The sequence below is a fragment of the Somniosus microcephalus genome, chromosome 28, assembly GCF_052327205.1.
Source record: "Somniosus microcephalus isolate GS21.2 chromosome 28, FLI_Smic_1.0, whole genome shotgun sequence".
NCBI lineage: Eukaryota > Metazoa > Chordata > Chondrichthyes > Squaliformes > Somniosidae > Somniosus > Somniosus microcephalus.
Window position 1 is genome coordinate 33463680 of NC_141014.1, and position 20754 is coordinate 33484433.

General features: G+C 49.6%; 1 protein-coding gene across 1 annotated transcript; it reads left to right on the forward strand.

The window, feature by feature from the left end:
• The first annotated feature begins 3408 nt into the window (after nucleotides 1-3408).
• On the forward strand, nucleotides 3409-18829 carry LOC147099522 (uncharacterized). Its single transcript, XM_085969202.1, has 6 exons — nucleotides 3409-3570; nucleotides 5915-6102; nucleotides 10095-10392; nucleotides 11337-11542; nucleotides 15479-15504; nucleotides 17734-18829. The coding sequence occupies exons 1-6, from the start codon at nucleotides 3409-3411 to the stop codon at nucleotides 18429-18431; spliced, it is 1578 nt and encodes a 525-aa protein (XP_085825328.1). The 3' UTR covers nucleotides 18432-18829.
• The last annotated feature ends 1925 nt before the right edge of the window (nucleotides 18830-20754 follow it).

The following is a 20754-nucleotide window of genomic DNA, read 5'->3' on the forward strand; positions in this document are numbered from 1 at the left end:
AGAGGGCTAGAATTGAAAAGTAGGGAAGTTATGCTAAACCTGTATCGAACCTTGGTTAGATCACACTTGGAGTACTGCGTACAGTTCTGGTCACCATATTATAAAAAGGATATAGAGGCACTGGAGAGGGTGCAGAGAAGATTTACAAGGATGATACCAGAAATGCGAGGGTATACATATCAGGAAAGGATGAACAGGCTGGGTCTCTTTTCTCTTGAAAAAAGAAGGCTGAGGGGTGACCTAATAGAGGTCTTTAAAATTATGAAAGGTTTTGATAGAGTGGATACAGAGAGAATGTTTCCACTTGTGGGGAAGAGCAAAACGAGAGGCCATCAATATAAGATAGTCACCAAGAAATCCAATAGGAATTCAGGAGAAACTTCTTTACCCGGAGAGTGGTGAGAATGTGGAACTCGCTACCACAGGGAGGGGTTGAGGCGAATAGTATCGATGCATTTAAGGGGAGGCTGGACAAACATATGAGGGAGAAGGGAATAGAGGGTTACGCTGATAGAGTTAGATGAGGAAAGACGGGAGGAGGCTCGAGTGGAGCATAAACGCCGGCATAGACTGGTTGGGCCGAATGGCCTCTTTCTGTGCCGTATATCCGATGTAATTCTATGTATGCCGCCCCCCACCCCGCCCGCCCCCAAGTTTTATCACCTGCTCCCCTGAACCCTGAACGTGCTGATTCTCACTAGGCTCTGGGTCTGCTGGTGTCAGCTGCCCTCTGATAACCTTGCCCACTCTTCATCAACGAGCCTCCACGGGCTATTCCACCACGGAGGCCGTTGCAGCGAGCCCGACCCTTCCCTCACTGGACCGTTCCCCACAACCACGCACAAACTAGCTGGGGTCATGGAGAGTGACCAGTTGCAGGAACCTCCTGTTTATTTTTATCCCTCTGCTTAGGCGACATGAAGAAAAACTTGTTACGCAACGAGTGGTTAGGATTTGGACTGCGCTGCCTGATAGGTGGATACAGATTCAATAATAGCCTTCAAAAGGGAATTGGATAAATACTTGAAGGAGAAAAATAAAATTGCAGGGATATGGGGAAAGGATGGGGCAGTGGGATCAACTCTTCGAAAGTGTTGGCGCAGACTCGATGGGCTGAATGGCCTCTTTCTGCGATTCCATGATTAGGCCAACACTCAAGCTTAACTCAGCACAGACCTGGAATTAAACTTGGGACCTCACTAGTCTGTATGGCTCAATGTGTAAGAGTCCAGCAGCCTAGTTGTTTTTGGTATAAAAACAGAAAATGCTGGAGAAACTCAGCAGGTCAGGCAGCATCTGTGGAGAGAGAGAAACAGAGTTAACATTTCAGGTCGATGACCTTTCGTCAGAACTGGAAAAAAGCAGGAAATGGAACAGATTTTTAAGCAAGTGTAGGGGCTGGGAAATGGGGGAGGGGAGGAAAGACCAAAAGGGAAGGTCTGTGATAGGATGGAAGGCGGAAGAGGTTAAGAGACATTGAGAGATATTCAAGGCGAGAGGAGATGGTAATGGGGCAGGTTAAGAAACAAAGGATGGCTCTAGATGAAGTGTGAATTGCGCTGGCAGAATGAAAGACAGCTGCCATGTGGGGGAGAAGGGGAAAAAAAGGGACAGTCAAAGAGTGTGGATAAAAAATATATATATAATAGGGGCCGAGGTTATGATCTGAAATTGTTGAACTCGATATTGAGTCCGGAAGGCTGTAAAGTGCCTAATCGGAAGATGAGGTGCTGTTCCTCGAGCTTACGCTGAGCTTCCGTGGAACAATGCAAGAGGCCGAGGACGGTGAGGTCCGAGTGGGAATGGAGCGGTGAATTAAAATGACAGGCGACCGGAAGCTCCGGGTCCCCCTTACGGACTGAACGGAGGTGTTCCGCAAAGTGGTCACCCAATCTGCGTTTGGTCTCCCCAATGTAGAGGAGACCACATCGTGAGCAGCGAATACAGTATACTAGATTGCAAGAAGTACAAGTAAATCGCTGTTTCACCTGGAAGGGGTGTTTGGGGTTTGGACAGTGGGAAGGGGGGAGGTATAAGGGCAGGTGTTGCATCTCCTGCGCTTGCACGGGAAGGTGCCGGGCGAAGGGGAAGGGGTGCTGGGGGTGATAGAGGAGTGGACTAGGGTGTCGCGGAGGAAGCGGTCCCTACGGAGTGCTGAAAGGGGAGGTGAGGGGAAATGCGTTTGGTGGTGGGATCACGCTAGAGGTGGCGGAAATGGCGGAGGATGATCCGTTGAATGTGGAGGCTGGTGGGGTGAAAGGTGAGGACAAGGGGAACTCTATCGTGGTTCCGGGAGGGAGGGGCAAGGGTGAGGGCAGAAGTGCGGGAGATCGAACGGACACGGTCAAGGGCCGTGTCAACCACTGTAGAGGGGTACTGATCTAAGCAACCCTGGAGATTGTGAGTTCCAAGCCCACAGCGGCCACGATTGAATAAATCTGGTCATTTGCCCGACTTAAAATGACCACGAAATCTTCGCAGCTCTTGTTAAGAAACTCAACTGGTTCACTAGTGTCCTTCAAGGAAGGAGATCGACCCCACTCCTCCCCCCAACTCCCCACACCTGTCATGGCGTGCTCGTGACTCCAGTCATTGCATGGTAGACTCTGAAAGCCTTCAAGCCCAACCTGGATAGGCCAGTGTCGCCCACAAGCACTGGGTTATGGAGGGCCATGGCTCTGTACTTTCTGTTGAGCTAATGTGACACTGGTGGAATGGTGGAACAATACTGAACTTGTTGCTTATTAATTAGAGGGGAAGAGCCTACGGGGACACTTCTTGTTTGGGCCACTTTATGCTGCCTTTATTTTGATAAGCTGCTTCCGTCAGTATGGAGGTTTCCTGGGATCAGAGGGGGGGCGGGGGTGGGTGAAGGGGCTTCGGGCTAGTTCCTGGGAGAGTCTAAGAACATAAGAAATAGGAGCAGGAGTGGGCCATACGGCCCCTCGAGCCTGCTCCGCCATTCAATAAGATCATGGCTGATCATCGACCTCAACTCCACTTTCCCGCCCGATCTCCATATCCCTCGATTCCCCTAGAGTCCAAAAATCTATCGATCTCAGCCTTGAATATGCTCAACGACTGAGCCTCCACAGCCCTCTGGGGCAGAGAATTCCAAAGATTCACAACCCTCTGAATGAAGAAATTCTTCCTCATCTCAGTCTTAAATGGCCGACCCCTTATCCTGAGACTGTGACCCCTGGTTCTAGACTCTCCAGCCAGGGGAAACAACCTCTCAGCATCTACCCAGCCAATCAACGTTAACTCTGTTTCTCTCTCCACAGGTACTGCCCGACCTACTGAGCGTTTCCAGCATTTACAGTTTTTTTTTTTTAATTTCAAGTTACCGTTTTGGGAAAATATTCAACCCTGTTTCATTTTCATCTCTTTGTTGGATTAGGAATCATAATGGTCTCCCCGGAAAATGAAGGAATAAAGCTGTGCAGCCCTCTCGCCAAACAGAAGATCTGCTCCGAGTCCCCGACACCAGGGGCTCTCCAGCAGCATCTCTTCTACGGCGAATACGATCCCTTCAAATACGCGCCCATCTTCGAGAGCGACTTTGTGCAGGTAAAAGTGAACTAAATGCCGAGCACTACCAGCACCAAGGTGGTTCCACCGAGCGTACGGCACAGAAACAGGCCATTCGGCCCAACCGGTCCATGCTGCTGTTTATGCTCCACACGAGCCTCCCCCCACCCTACTTCACCTCACCCTACCAGCACATCCTTCTATTCCCTTCTCCCTTGTGTGTTTATCTAGCTTGTCCTTAAATGCATCTCTGCTATTCACCTCAACCACTCCCTGTGGCAGCGAGTTCCACATTCTCACCACTCTCTGGGTGAACAAGTTTCTCCTGAATTCCTTATTGGATTTATTAGTGACTGTCTTATATTGATGACCCCTAGTTCTGGTCTCCCTCACAAGTGGAAACATCTTCTCTACGTCTACCCTATCGAACACGTTCATAATTTTAAATACCTCCATCAGGTCACCCCTCAGCCTTCTCTTTTCTAGAGAATAGAGCCCCAGCCTGTTCAGTCTTCCCTGATGGGTAGAACCTCTCAGTTCTGGTATCATCCTTGTCAATCTTTTTTTTTGCACCTTCCCCAATGCCTCAATATCCTTGACATGGTTACTTTGATTCAGGAACATAGGAACAGAAGGACGCTACTCAGCCCCTCGAGCCTGTTCCACCATCCAATCAGATCTTGGCTGAACTATATCTCAACTCCATTTACCCGCAATGGTTCCAAGTCCCATTCTCGCCTCGATTTCAAAATTCTCATCCTTGTTTTCAAATCCCTCCATGGTCTCGCCCTCCTCCCTATCTCTGTAACCTCCTCCAGCCCCACAACCCTCCCAGATTTCTGCGCTCCTCTAATTCTGGCCTCTTGAGCATCCCCGATTTTAATCGCTCCACTATTGGTGGCCGTGCCTTCTGTTGCCCGGGCCCTGAGCTCTGGAATGCCCTCCCTAAACCTCTCCGCCTCGCTACCTCTCTTTCCTCCTTTAAGACGCTTCTTAAAACCTACCTCTTTGACCAAGCTTTTGGTCATCTGCCCTAATATCTCCTTATGTGGCTCGGTGTCAAATCTTTTGTCTTAAAATACTCCTGTGCAGCACCTTGGGACGCTTTACTAGGTTAAAGACGCTATATAAATACAAGTTGTTGTTGTTGTTGGTTCCGTAACCCTTAATATCCTTTACCTAACAAAGATCTATCAATCTCAGTTTTGAAATGTTCAATTGACCCCCAACCTCAACAGCTTATTGAGGGAGCGAGTTCCAGATTTCCACAGCCCTTTGTGTGAAGAAGTGCTTCCTGACATCACCCCCGAACGGCCTGGCTCTAATTTTAAGGTCGTGCCCCCGGTGCTGGACTCCCCCCACCAGAGGAAATCGTTTCTCTCTATCCACCCGATCGAATCCTTTAATCATCTTCAACGCCTCAATTAGATCACCCCTGAATCTTCAATACTCAAGCCTAGTCTGTGCAACCTGGCCTTATAATTTAACCCTTTTATCCCCCGGTATCGCTCTGGTGAATCTGCGCTGCTCCCCCTCCAAGGCCGAGATATCCCTCCTGAGGCGCGGGGCCCAGAACTACAACATAACTTCCACCCTCTCTGTATTCCAGCCCCCTTGAGATAGAGGTTATCATTCTATTAGCCTTTTTCATTATTTTTTTGTACCTGTCCACTAGTATCTAGTGATTTCTGTACATGAACCTTTAAATCTCTCTGCGCCTCCACAGTTCCTGCTTCTCACCATTTAGAAAATACTCTGATCTAACTTTCTTTGGTCCAAAGTGGGTGACCTCACACTTCCCCACATTGAACATCTGCCCCAGTTTTGCCCACTCACTTAATCTATCAAACGTACTTCATTGGTTGTGAAGTGCTTTGGGATGTCCAGAGGTCATGAGAGGTGCAGTATGAATGCATATTGCATTCTCTCTTTCTCTCTTTCTCTCCTTCTCTCCCTCTCTCTCTCTCAATCACTCCTTTCTTTTTCTTTCAGTCTCTCTTTCTCTCCTTCTCTCCCTCTCTCTCTTCCTCTCATCTCGCTCTCTTTCTCTCCCTCTCTCCTCTCTCAATCTCTCCTTCTCTCTCTCTCTCTCAATCTCTCCTTCTCTCTCTCCTCCTCTCCCTCACTCAATCTCTCCTCTCTCTCTGCCAATCTCTCCTTTCTCACTCTCTCTCTCAATCTCTCCTTCACTCTCTTTCTCACTCAATCTCTCCTCTCTCTCTGCCAATCTCTCCTTCTCTCTCTCTTTATCTCTTCCTTCCCTCCCTCCCTCCCTAAACACTGTCCGGTGGAGCACTCCAAGGGCAGGTGTGGTGCTCATGATGAAAGGAGCAGAGGGAGTGAGTTTTGACAGCCAGGATTTACTGGTCGCTGTTTCTTGCAGGTTACAAAGAAGGGAGAAGTCCTGAACATCCATAACCAGGTTACCGTGGTGACCGTGGGCGTGACCTCCACGAGCCCTAACTTCGCCCTCCCTAACGTCATGCTGCTGGCCCGACCCATCAACGCTTTGAAGGAAATTATGTGCAACTGCTCGGTTTACGATGATAGATGCCCCATGGAACTCACCAGGTAAGAAAACTTCCTGCCAAACATCTTTGGTTGAGGAATCGCGGTGACGGGCAATGGCCAGCGGTTTAGGGCAGTACCAAGGCGGAAGTGGTTAGAGAGAAGATGAGGAAAATTAAGAAGTAATGTCATATGAACATAAGAACATAAGAATTAGGAGCAGGAGTCGGCCATTCGGCCCCTCGAGCCTGCTCCGCCATTCAATAAGATCATGGCTGATCATCGACCTCAACTCCACTTACCTGCACTATCCCCATATCCCTTGATTCCCTTAATATCCAAAAATCTATCGATCTCTGTCTTGAATATACTCAACGACTGAGCCTCCACAGCCCTCTGGGGTAGAGAATTCCAAAGATTCACAACCTTCTGAGTGAAGAAATTCCTTCTCATCTCAGTCCTAAATGGCTGACCCCTTATTCTGAGATTGTGACCCCTGGTTCTAGACTCCCCAGCCAGGGGAAACATCCTCCCTGCATCTACCCTGTCAAGCCCCTTAAGAATGTTACATGTTTCAGCGAGGTCACTTCTCAATCTTCTAAACTCTAGAGAATATAGGCCTAGTCTACTCAATCTCTCCTCATAGGACAATCCCCCATCCCAGGAATCAGTCTGGTGAACCTTCGTTGCACTCCCTCTATGGCAAGTATATCCTTCCTTAGGTAAGGAGACCAAAACTGTCCACAATACTCCAGGTGTGGTCTCACCAAGGCCCTATATAATTTCAGTAAGACGTCTTTACTCTTATACTCAAATCCTCTTGTAATAAAGGCCAACATACCATTTGCTTTCCTAATTGCTTGCTGTACCTGCATGTTAACTTTCAGTGATTCGTGTACAAGGACACCCAGGTCCCTCCGAACACCAACATTTCCCAATCTCTCACCATTTAAAAAATATTCTGCTTTTCTATTTTTCCTACCAAAGTGGATAACTTCACATTTCTCCACCTTATATTCCATCTGCCACATTCTTGCCCACTTGCTTAACCTGTCTATATCCCTTTGCAGCCCCTTTGCATCCTCCTCACAACTTACTTTCCCGTAGGAATTGCTAGCCGATAAAAGGCCAAGGTCCAACCACCATCCTGGTAGTCGCACGACCCGACGACAATGGAGCTGTCGACCAATCACGGCCCTCGATCTCTTATCAGTGAGTCTGCAACAGACCCAGACACAAACCCTAAATATCTCCATCAAAATGGGTTTACTGGTGATTTATATTATCTGCTGTTTGTGGCACCTTGCTGTGCACAAATTGGTTGCTGCATCTGCCTGCAAGGGAGTTGGACGGGTGGTTCAGGATGAGGAGCTTACAGGGTTACGGGGAAAAAGCGGGGGATGTGCGACTGAGAACGGCTGCTCATTCAATGAGCCGGCACAGGCACGACGGGACGAATGGCCTCCTTCTGTGCTGTGCTTCTATGGTTGTATGAAGTGACAAATGTAATTCACTGGCTATGGGGCATCCTGAGGGTATAAAAACAACAAAGCAGGGTATTTTTTAAATGGTGAGAGATTGGGAAATGTTGGTGTTCAGAGGGACCTGGGTGTCCTTGTACACGAATCACTGAAAGTTAACATGCAGGTACAGCAAGCAATTAGGAAAGCAAATGGTATGTTGGCCTTTATTACAAAGGGATTAGAGTATAAGAGTAAAGAAGTCTTACTACAATTATATAGGGCCCTGGTGAGACCACGCCTGGAGTATTGTGTACAGTTTTGGTCTCCTTACCTAAGGAAGGATATACTTGCCATAGAGGGAGTGCAACAAAGGTTCACCAGACTGGTTCCTGGGATCGGGGGATTGTCCTATGAGGACAGATTGAGTAGACTAGGCCTATATTCTCTAGCGTTTAGAAGAATGAGAGGTGATCTCATTGAAACATATAAAATTCTTACAGGGCTTGACAGGGTAGATGCAGGGAGGATGTTTCCCCTGGCTGGGGATTCTAGAACCAGGGGTCACAGTCTCAGAATAAGGGGTCGGCCATTTAGGACTGAGATGAGGAGAAATTTCTTCACACAGAGGGTGGTGAATCTTTGGAATTCTCTACCCCAGAGGGCTGTGGAGGCTCAGTCGTTGGGTGTATTCAAGACTGAGATCGATAGATTTTTGGGAACGAAGGGAATTAAGGGATATGGGGATAGTGCAGGAAAATGGAGTTGAGGTAGAAGATCAGCCATGATCTCATTGAATGGCGGAGCAGGCTCGAAGGGGCCGTATGGCCGACTCCTGCTCCTATTTCTTATATTCGTTCTTCACATACTCTCTGGCTGCACTGTGATCAGGAGCAATGTCACAAATCAACCACTTGGTGGTAGCAACCAACCGCTACAGGACCTGAGACATCAAACACTGTAAAACACGCAGGGAGGAACGGCGAATCCAGGGATAGGAGCAGAGTACAGGTATAATGGGATTGTGGCTCGAGCCCATAATGTTTGTTTTGTTGCTAGCTCAGATTGCGGACGTTAATAACACAACTTCTTCAGCTCATCCAACACTCTGCCGGCTGTGTCCTAACTCGCACCAAGTCCCGCTCACCCATCACCCCCCGTGCTCGCTGACCTCCATTGGCTCCCGGTCCGGCAACGCCTCGATTTTAAAATTCTCATCCTCGTTTTCAAATCCCTCCATGGCTTCACCCCCTCCCTATCTCTGTAACCTTCTCCTGCCCCACAACCCCCCGAGATCTCTGCGCTCCTCCAATTCTGGCCTCTTGTGCATCCCCCCACTTCCATCGCTCCACCATTGGTGTCCGTGCCTTCAGCTACCTGGGCCCCAAGCTCTGAAATTCCCTCCCTAAACCTCTCCGCCTCTCCTCCTCTCTCTCCTCCTTTAAGATGCTCCTTAAAACCGACCTCTTTGACCAAGCTTTTGGTCACCTGCCCTAATATCTCCTTATGTGGCTCGGTGTCAAATTTTGTTTGATAATCGCTCCTGTGAAGCCCCTTGGAAGGTTTTTCTCTATTAAAGGTGCTATATAAATGCAAGTTGTTGTTCGTATCATTGGACGCAGAGACAGTGGGGAAAGTGAATGACTATTTTAAGAAGCTGATTGTTCAGGGTAGACGTTGTGTCTGGTAAAATTGCAGTCAATGCGTAACACATTCATACTACAGTCCCATATGGCCTAACTCGTTTATTTTTAAAATTCATTCTCATTTATTGCCCATTCCCTATTCTCCCTGAGGTTTGATACAACTGAGTGACTCGCTATCCCCCTTAGAGGGCAGTTAAGAGTTAACTGTGTTGCTGTGGGCCTGGAGTCACATATAGGCCAGACCGGGTAAGGACGACAGACTTTCTTCCCTAAATGGCATTAGTGAACCAGATGGGTTTTTATTACATGGTCCCACTGCAGAGACTTGAGCACAAAAATCCAGGCTGACGCTCCCAGTGCAGTGCTGAGGGAGTGCTGCACTGTCGGAGGTGCCGTCTTTCAGATGAGACATTAAACCGTGACACCGTCTGCTCTCTCAGGTGGACATAAAAGATCCCGTGGCACTATTTCGAAGAAGAGCAGGGGAGTTCTCGCCGGTGTCCTGGCCAATATTTATCCCTCAATCAACATCACTAAAAACATTACCTGCTCATTATCACATTGCTGTTTGTGGGAGCTTGCTGTGCACAAATTGGCTGCCATGTTTCCTACATTACAACAATGACTACACTTCAAAAGTACTTCATTGACTGTAAAGCACTTTGAGACGTCCGGTGGTCATGAAAGGCGCTATAGAAATGCAAGTATTTCTTTTTTTCTTTCTCTTTCTCTCTCTCTCCCTTGCTTTCTTTCCCTCTTTCTTTCTTTCCCTCTTTCTTTCTTTCTTTTGACACAGCTCCTCTTGCTCACAGTGATGTTGATCTGAGCGTGTGCGCTTCAACCATCGACGGACCTTCTCTCCTTTTCTCTGGTGTCCGGTTTGCGCGTGTAAGAATCGCTGATGCTGACTCCCCCGTGTTGCTTGTTTTGTTGTCGTTGTCTGTAACAGGCTCTTTCCCCTGAGTTTTGTCAACATTTCCATCCACGACGTCTACAACCACCGGCTGCGGCTGAAGCTGGCCAACGGCCGCGCCTTCTACCTGCAGCTCTACGTCCACCCCAACTGCGAGAATGAGGTGTTCGAGCGCTGGATGAAGCTGGTCAACCTGCTGCACACCACCCCGGAGGACGTGTATGGCTACGAGGCCGTGACGCCCGAGATCGAGTGCATCCTGGAGCAGGGCAGCCTGGAGACCTCGGTCACCGAGCTCTCCGATTGGCAGATGGAGCCGCCCGAGATGACGCCGGTACGTGGAGATCTGGTTGTGCCGTGTGCTCGCCGGTCCCTCAATCGTAGAGGGTACTAGGACCTTCTATCAAAGGGGGACTGTCACCATCGGCTAACCATTTAACAAGAGAGTCGCCATCTCGGTGCTCCCCCTTTTTCTGACCCATTTCCCCTGCCCCCTCCCACAACTCTACTGAAGACACCCACCTTTTCCAGGGTAGAATCCCATAGGCCCCCTCCCTTCCACGCACCTGCCCTCACCTTTGCCCTCCACTCCCCTTCCTTCCCCTCCTCTACTCCACCACACTCCTGTCCCCTCCCCTACTCTACTCTATTCCACTCCTCTCCCCTCCCCTTAAAGAATTTGTCCCAATTCAGTACTGAGGGGGGCGCTGCACTGTCGGAGGTGCTGCCTTTCGGATGAGACCGAGGCACCGTCTGCCCTCTCTATTTCAAAGAAAAGCAGGGGACTTCTCTCCGGTGTCCTGGGCCAATGTTTATCTCTCAACCAACCTCACAGAAAAAACAGAATATCTGGTCATTTATCACATTGTGGGAGCTTGCTGTGCACAAATTGGCTTCCATGTTTCCTGCATCACACTTCAAAAAGTACTTCATTGGCTGCAAAGCGCTTTGGGATGTCCTGAGGTTGTGAAAGGTGCTATAGAAATGCAAGTCTTTCTTTACTCCCCTCATGATTTTGAATGCCTCTGATCAATCTCCCCTTAGCCTTCACTGATCCAAGGAGAACAACCCCAGCTTCTCCAGCCTCTCCACGTAACTGAAGTCCCTCATCCCGGGTATCAGTCTAGTAAAGCCCCTCTCCTAGGCCTTTGACAACTTTGACACAAAAGTATTATTTTTCATTCGGATCCTTCCCTTATGAGTAACACAGGAATATATTTTTTTGGTCCTTAATAATGACGCAGTAATTCTCTTTTTCTTCATTCGACCCTGCTTTAGGGCATGAGGGACTTCTACGAGGCCAGCCGGGTGAGCAGCAAGAGCAAGAAGAGCGACAAGAGCAAGAAGAGCGACAAGAGCGACTGCAGCGAGAGGGTCCAGAGCAAGAGGAGCAAGAAGAGCGCCTCCAGCAAAACGGGCGGAAGCGACGCGGACAGCATTCCCGACTTCAACCAGGATCAAGAGCACTGGCCTCCTGTCAAACCGTGGGTATTCCTGCTCGATACGTGTCGAGGGGGTGGGGGTGGTTGGGGGGGCGTTCAAAGTGTCAGCCCTCGCACTCCTCGTCTCTGAGTCAGGAGGCGGTGGGCTCGAGTCCCCGCTCCAGAGATTCGAGCCCATTAATCCAGGCTGACGCTCCCAGTGCGGTGCTGAGGGAGCGCTGCACTGTCGGAGATGCCGTCTTTCGGGTGAGACGTTAAACCGAGGCCCCGTCTGCTCTCTCAGGTGGACGTAAAAGATCCCATGGCCACTATTTTGAAGAAGAGCAGGGGAGTTCTCCCCGGTATCCTGGGCCAATATTTATCCCTTAATCAATATCACTAAAAAAAAACAGATTAACTGGTCTTTATCACATTGTTGTTTGTGGGAGCTTGCTGTGCGCAACTTGGCTACCGCGTTTCCTACATTACAACAATGACTACACTTCAAAAAGTACTTCATTGGCTGTAAAGCGCTTTGGGATGTCCTGAGGTTGTGAAAGGCGCTATAGAAATGCAAGTCTTTTTTTTTCTAGTCAAAGGGCAACTCAATGAGAAAGAGAGGCGTGTGGGGGTCTTGGGAGAGGGGGGTGGGTGGGTCGGGTGGGGGGCGGCGCGCGGCCATGTCCAAACTGGGGATAAGTTCTTTTGGGGGTTTTTTTTTGCCAGTAAGCTCCAAAAAACACTTTGGACCGTCGAAGGAGACTTCCCGCCATCCAGGGGGAACAGGAGGAGGCCATTCAGCCCCTCCAGCCTGTCCCGCCATTCAGTGAGATCGCGGCCGATTTGTGGCTCTACCCCGTCCGCCCGCCTCGGTGCCGTAACCCTGAATACCCTTGCCCAACCAAAACTGATCAATCCCAGGCTTGAAATGTTCACGTTCGGACATTTTGTGGGCGGTGGGAAGAGACCACCTTTGACACGGGGGATGATCGACGCGCTATCCCTGCGGACCACCTGTGTTTGAGTCCTGTCCAGACGCTCCTGTGTCTGGCAGATATTAAGAGTGAAAAAAGAGAAAATTGGTGTGAATCTTGGGCTCCAGGTGAGGGATGATAGTCCTGAGGAGCGGAACTCTTTCCATTGCTGCCTCTCAGCGCTGACTTCAAGTACTGCCAGGGCAGGCATAGCAAGAGGTGCAGACTGAAGCTACCCCTACACTGCTCCAACAACGTGCCTCAGTCTCAACCTCAGAGGATTAGCCCCTTACTGTGCCGCAGGTACATTTTTCCATTGCCTTATTCATATCGTGGCCTTTCTGTGTGAGATTATCAGTTTAAAAGCGAGACTTGCATTTCTATAGCGCCTTTCACCACCTCAGGGCATCCCAAAGCGCTTTACAGCCAATGAAGTACTTTTTGAAGTGTGATCACTGTTGTAATGTAGGAAACCCAGCCGCCAATTTGCGCACAGCAAGATCCCACCAACAGCAACTTGATAAATGACCAGATCATCTGTTTTAGGTTGAGGGATAAATATTGGCCCAGGACGTATAAATATTGAGGTGCCAAATTAGGGGCTGTGGATCCAGGCCTACTCGGAATTGGATTGAGACTGTCCAAACGGATATCACATAGAACCCTTACGGCCGGCAGACTTTCATCCCTCCAGTCTGGGAGGATTTGAGTCCAGTCCCAGAGATTTGATAGAGGTGTTCAATAGAGTCGTAGATAGAGACATAGGCCTAGAAATTGGGTTGAGGCGCCAAAGTGGCGCCAAGTTCGCCTGGGCGCTGATTTTTGCGCAGCATTCGGAGCATTAACGAACGTCAGAAATTCAGTTTCAGCGCCCCTAGAGGGAGGCGGGGCGAGGCTCGAGGCGCTCCGCGTCCCTCTTAGGTCGCTGAAACTGATTATCGCAGCGCAACATGCCGCAGCGCCACACACTGCGGCACGGCACGCTGCGGTACTGCAGGCCTTCCTCCCATTGTTAAGGGGGCGGGGCCTGCAACAGCGCGAACCCCGATCGCGAGTGCCGGCAAAAGAGCCCGGCACCGAGGAGAAGTGCCGGGCTCTCGAGAAACAGCCGGCAATGCCGCAGGGGGCGGTCAGGAGGCCGGGGACGGAGGTGCTGGCAGGCGGCCGCCGAAAAAGGCGGCCGCCCCGCACCTCCACCTTAACTTGCGCCACTGCCGGCACAGCAAGGCCCCGTGAACCGGGCGCAGGTAGCGAACGGCGCTACAGCGGCGTTCGCTACCAAATATCGCGATCGGGACGCTAATGGGGCGCTACGCACACCGATGACATCATCGGTGGCAGCGCAGCGCAACAGGCTAACGCCACCTTTAGCGCCCCCGCTGAATATCGCGGGAGGCGCGGCCAGTGGCGCTACAGCCACTGACTGCCCTTTTTAGGCGCTAATAGGTGGTGCTACATACCCAATTTCTCCCCCATAGAGTCATACAGCACAGAAAGAGGCCTTTCGGCCCATCATGTCCACGCTGGCCATCAAGCCTGTCTATTCTAATCACATTTTCCAGCACTAGGTCCATATTATATTATGAGGGGTTTTGATAGAGTAAATAAGGAGAAACTGTTTCCACTGGCAAGAAGGTCGGTAACCAGGGGACACGGATGTAAGGTAATTGGCAAAAGAACCAGAGGGGAGATGAGGAGAATTTCTTTTGCGCAGCGAGTTGTTGTGATCTGGAATGCGCTGCCTGAAAGGGCGGTGGAAGCAGATTCAATAATAACTTTCAAAAGGGAATTGGATAAATACTTGAAAAATTTGGCGGGCTATGGGGAAAAACGGGGCAAGTGGGATTAATTGGAGAGCTCTTTCAAAGAGCCGGCACAGGCACGATGGGCCCAATGGCCTCCTTCTGTGCTGTATCATTCTATGATTAGCAATAGAAAACACAACCTCACTCACCTGAACATTGGAGAAACAATCATGTTATCGCCATTGAGAAGTCTACGTGTCTCCCCGCGGGCCCTCCCATCACGGCCTCCCCTTTAACTTTGTTCTTCAACTGTTAATGATTCACATTAATAGATGGGGGTGCGGGAGCACAGTGGTTATGTTACTGGACTAGTAATCCAGAGGCCTGGACTAATGATCCAGAGACATGAGTTCACGGCAGCTGGGGAATTTAAATTTAATTAAATAAATCTGGAATAAAAAGCTGATGTCAGTAATGGTGACCCTGAAACTATCGGATTGTCGTAAAAATCCATCTGGTTCACTAATGTCCCTCAATGTCAACCGTGGCTCAGTGGGCTGCACCCTCGCCTTTGAGTCAGAAGGTTGTGGGTTCAAGTCCCCACTCCAGGGACTTGAGCACAAAACTCTAGGCTGACACTCCCAGTGCAGTGCTGAGGGAGTGCTGCACTGTCAGAGGTGCCGTCTTTTGGATGAGACGTTAAGCCGAGGCCCCGTCTCCTCTCTCAGTTGGACGTAAAAGATCCCGTGGCACTGTTTCGAAGAAGAGCAGGGGAGTTCTCCCCAGTGTCCTGGGGACAATATTTATCCCTCAACCAACATCACAAAAACAGATTATCTGGTCATTATCACGTTGCTGTTTGTGGGAGCTTGCTGTGTGCAAATTGGCTGCCGCATTTCCTACATTACAACAGTGACTACACTTCAAAAAGTACTTCATTGGCTGTAAAGGGCTTTGGGACGTCCAGTGGTCGTGAAAGGCGCTATAGAAATGCAAGTCTTTCTTAGGGAAGGAAATCTGCTGTCCTCACCTGGTCTGGCCTATATGTGACTCCAGACCCACAGCAGCGTGGTTGACTCTGAACTGCCCTCTGAAATGGCCCAAATGTGTTCAAGAAGGCGGCCCACCACCACCTTCTCAAGAGCAATTAGGGATGGGCTATAAATGCCGGCCTTTGCCGGTGATGCCCACATCCCAAGATTGAATTAAAAAACAGATAGGTTGTAGGTTGCCGTCACGTTACAGATTTACCTCAACTCTCATTATGGTTTATCCAACAGGCCACAGGAAAAGAAGAAGAGGCGAGGTATGGCATTTGATTGATTGTCTCGCACCGAGACCATCTTGTTTGGGTAAAATAGGAATGGTTAACGGGAGAGGGGGTGGGGGTGGGTGGGGAAAAGGCCTTGATCCATCCACTACTCGTGCTGCATCCCCAGAAGGATCTGTCGGAGCTGACCATGGTGGCTTAGCAGCTAAAGGCAGAGCATTGAGCCATAAGGACCACCACATCTGGGTCCCATTCCACTCCTAGCTAGCTGACCTCAGCCAAGTCACTGCCGTTTCCCTCCAAGGGTTGCTTGGCTAGGGGAGGAGGGGGAAAAAAATAAACCAGCCAGATTTCTGCTTGTGATCCCACCAACAACATCTTGCATTTATATAGTGCCTTTAAAGCAGTAAAACGTCCCAAGGCCGCTTCACAGGAGCGATTATCAAACAAACTTTGACACCGAACCACTTAAGGAGATGTTAGCACAGGCGACCAAAAGCTTGGTCAAAGAGGTAGGTTTTAAGGAGCGTCTTAAAGGAGGAAAGAGAGGTAGAGAGAGGTTTGGGGAGGAAATTTCAGAGCTTAGGGCCCAGTCAGCTGAAGGCACGGCCACCAATGGCGGAGCGATGGAAATCGGGGGATGCACAAGAGGCCAGAATTGGAGGAGCGCAGAGATCGCGGAGGGTTGTAGGGCTGGAGGAGGTTACAGGGATAGGGAGGGGGGCAAGGGCCATGGAGGGATGGGAACAAGAGAAGGAGTACTTTAAATTGGAGGCGTAGCTGGACCGGGAGCCAATGCAGGCCAGCGCGCACAGGCTTGACGGGTGAATGAGTCTTGGTGCGGGTTAGGATACGGGCAGCAAAGTTTTGGAAAACAGCATCAAAGATTTATTTGGAGTTTGGGAGGGATAGGGAAGACAAGCTCAGAGAAGTAATGAACGTTGGAGCAGTGATAAAGTAGAGAGAGAGAGAGACAAAACATTGATGTAGAGAAAAAGAACTTGGAGGCTAGAGGTGCGAGAAGAGTCGTCTTCTGCAAGAATACAAGAAGGTGTAGAACAGCCATCTAGGCCCTCAGCTCCAGAGTTCCCTCCTTAAACTCCTCTGCCTCTCCCTGCCCCTCTGTCCACCTTTAAGACGCTCCTTAAAACCTACCTCATTGACCAAACATTTGATCTCCTGCCCCGTTGTCTCCTGTGGCTCGGTGTCACGTTTTATCTGATTTACAATCCTGTGAACGTTTGGGATGTTTCACTATGTTAAAGGCGCTATATAACTGCAAGTCGTCATTGTTGATCTCCTCCCTGCTTGCTCACCACTGAGAACAAGGCTCATCGTACCATCTCCCTTTCTGACTCATGCTTTCCCAGCGCCTCAACACTACGGAATGTCTCTCTCTCTCAGTATTCGTTTCATAAGAACATAAGAAATAGGAGCAGGAGTCGGCCATACGGCCCCTCGAGCCTGCTCCGCCATTCAATGAGATTGTGGCTGATCTTCTACCTCAACTCCACTCTCTCGCACTATCCCCATATCCCTTGATTCCCCTAGAGTCCAAAAATCTATCGATCTCAGCCTTGAATATACTCAACGGCTGAGCATCCACAGCCCTCTAGGGTAGAGAATTCCAAAGATTCACCACCCTCTGAGTGAGGAAATTTCTCCTCATCTCAGTCCTAAATGGCCGACCCCTTATCCTGAGACTGTGCCCCCTAGTTCTAGACTCTCCAGCCAGGGGAAACAGCCTCTCAGCATCTACCCTGTCAATCCCCCTCAGAATCTTATATGTTTCAATGTGATCACCTCTCATTCTTCTAAACTCCAGAGAGTATAGGCCCAGTCTACTCAATCTCTCCTCGTAGGACAGCCCTCTCATCCTGTTCCCTCCTCCAATCTACAGGCTTTTAAAACCCGAGCTTGGGGTACCGCAGCCACTGTTACATGACTCATCTTGTCGTCCCTTTTAATCAAACTTAATGGGGGTCTTGAGCCTTGAGCTCTAGCCTGTCATCTAGGTTTCTCAATAAAAAAAAACATATAAAGAAGAGTCTTTCATGTTGTCACTCTGGACTGGATTTGGGTCCAGGCGTGAGCACTGAGAGGAGAGATTGTTAACTGACTGTGTCTATCCCCCCGGCCCCCCACCCCACATAATTACAAAAAACCCAATTTACATCAACCATCCAAAATGAATATGGAAACGCTGAGTTAAAGGTCTTCAGAATTCCTTTGGTTACTGAGTGATATTTCTGCTTTGATTGGCAGGGTCGATAGGTTTCAACTTCTTCAATAAGGGAGACAAGGGATCAAAGGAGAGAGCGACAGATGAAAAAGAGAAGGCGGGGCCTCCCCCAGTCCCGACTGAAGGCCAAGAGCCAAAGGGAAGGTCCGAGAAAGAGGAGAAAGGGGGCAGGAAGAGCAAGGACAATGCGAAGAAAAAGCAGAACGATAAGTCAAAGGGCAAGGAAGACAAGGGGGAGAAGGAGAAGAAGAAGCAGAGAGAGAAGGAGGAGAAGCAGAAGGAGAAAGTGGAGAGGCAGAGGGAGAAAGAGAGGCAGCAGAAGGAGAAGGAGGAGAAGAAACAGCGCGAGAGGGAAGGCAGGAAAGAGAAGGGAGTAAAGGACGACAAGAGGGGGAAGGAGAAAGAGAAGCGGCAGCGGGAGAAAGAGGAGAGGCAGCGGGCGAAGGAGGCCAAGCAGCGGGAGAAGGAGGAGAAGAAACAGCGAGAGAGAGAAGACAGGAAACAGAAGGGAGGAAAGGACGACAAGAGGGGGGGGAAGGAGAAAGAGAAGAGGCAGCGGGGAAAGGAGGAGAAGAAACAGAAAGATAAAAAGAAACCGACCAAAGCATCTGACACCAAGTCCAAAGGAGATAAAGAAAAAATAGATGGACGAGATATGGACGAGGCAGTGCGAGAGTTGAGGACAAGGGTGGAAAAACAACTGGAAGATAATCAGGTTTAACAAATGAAACCAGGAGGGCTGCCCAACATGCAGGAGCAGGGCAGAGAAGGCAGGTGTTTAAATGTATTAGAACAGGTCTAATGTGTCCATGTGAACTGGGAATAAAATGCTCAATTGCAGTTTATTTTAGTTTTGACAAAGGTTAAAGGCCAATCTTCACTCCCCAAATGTGACTTTTTAAAGTTGACCCATTCTGCGGCTACAAGTTTCTCTTTAAGTTCCCCCGTGTGTGTTGACTGCGAGCAGGACGTCTGAACAGCTTTCTCTGTAGTATCCCGATACATCCGCTCTCCTGATATTTTTTTCTCTCTCTCTCACACGGTCAAGCCGTTTTGTTGTGTCACTTCCTGTTTCGGGAACAATTGGTCGAAAAAACTTTAGATTAAAAAAAAACTATCTTTCAAATCTTCCATTTTTTTTTCGTTCTTACGTACGATTGCACGAATCAACTTTACTCAACGGGAAACAAAAAGCAACATTTACTAAAACAACAGAAAATGCTGGAAAAACTCAGCAGGTCAGGCAACATCCGTGGAGAGAAATTTGAGTTGACGTTTCGGGTCGAAACCCTTCTTCAAAACTGGAAAGAAAAGAAAATAGATCGAAGGCAGGGCTGCGATCGGACAAAAGAAGAAAAAGAGACAATATAAGGTATTCGAAGCCAGACAAGATGGTAATAGGTCTCCTGGCCGATATTTTATCCCCCAACCAACATTGCCTTCGATCTATTTTCTTTTCTTTCCAGTTTTGAAGAAGGGTTTCGACCCGAAACGTCAACTCAAATTTCTCTCCACGAATGTTGCCTGACCTGCTGAGTTTTTCCAGCATTTTCTGTTGTTAGTTCAGATTTCCAGCATCTGCAGTATTTTGCTATCGTACTAATTTACTAAAACAATGTGGAGCCCCTCGTCCCCCGCTTGGCATTAGGTGGCGCTTTTCAGAAGGTTCCATTTCCCCGTCACCCCTCTGACATTCCAGGTGGTTTGTCTTCCCACTCTCTCCCACCCCCCCCACCGGGTCACAAACTTTCCTCCTTTTTCCAAAAGTGCTGACTCCTGCTAGGGTCCACGTGCACACAAGCACCTGTGGTGCCGTCTTTCGGATGAGATGTTCAGCCGGCACCCCGTCTGCCCTCTCAGGTGGACGTAAAAGATCCCACGGCCACTATTTCGAAGAAGAGCAATGGGAGGGGGGGAGATCACCCCCACCCCCCCACCGGTCTCCTGGCCGATAATTTTATCCCTCAACCAACATCGCTGAAAGAAAAACCAGATGAGCTGGTCATTGGTCACAGTGATGTTTGTGGGATCCTGCTGTGCGCAAATTGGCTTTGGCGCATCCTGAGGTCGTGAAAGGCGCGATATACCTGCAAGTCTTTCTTTTGACCCCGCTCACCTTGGGCCCGGTGATGTTGACCCGAGTGCGCATGTCTCAGTAATCGATGGGGTGCTCCTTCCGCGCCTCTCCTGAAGCTCCAAGACTTGCTGGGGGGGGGGGGTTTGTTCGCACTGGCACCGACTTCGCTTGTGGGGGAAACTCAGCGGGCATTAGGACCTTGGGGAGGGGGGGGGGCCTCACAGCTGGAACTTATCCCGTCCTCATTCCCCCCCTCCCCTCCCCCGCCCCCCCAGTCACACATGCTCACCAACCATGGGCTGGGGGGCTGGCGGAGGGGAGGGGAGGTCACCGGATCGTGATCAGTAGGTCTAATTGCCTCCGTGGAAATCTGGATCTCTCGCCTGCAAAAGGCTGTGGACGCCTCGTGTCAATTGAAACTTTCAGGACTGACATTGACGGATTTTTATTAGGTAAGGACAACAAGGACTATGGATCGGAGACGGGTAAATGGAGTTGAGTTGCAGTCAATGCAATTGAATGGCGGCACCGGCTGGATGGGCAGAATGGCCTCCTCCTGTTCCTATGTGCTATAGGCTGTCAGCTGTGGCTCAGTGGGTAGCACCCTTGCCTCTGAATCAGAAGGTTGTAGGTTCCAAGTCCCCACTCCAGGGACTTGAACACATAAAGCTAGGCTGACACTCCAGTGCGGTGCTGAGGGAGTGCCACACTGTCGGAGGTGCCGTCTTTTAGATGAGAGGTTAAACCGAGGCCCTGCCTGCTCTCTCAGGTGAATGTAAAAGATCCCATTTTGAAGAAGAGCAGGGGAGCTCTCTCTGGTGTCCTGGCCAACCAACATAAACAAAAATAGATGATCTGGTCATTATCGCTTTGCTGTTTGTGGGAGCTTGCTGTGCACAAATTGGCTGCCGTGTTTCCCACATTACAACAGTGACTACACTTCAAAAAGTACTTCATTGGCTGTAAA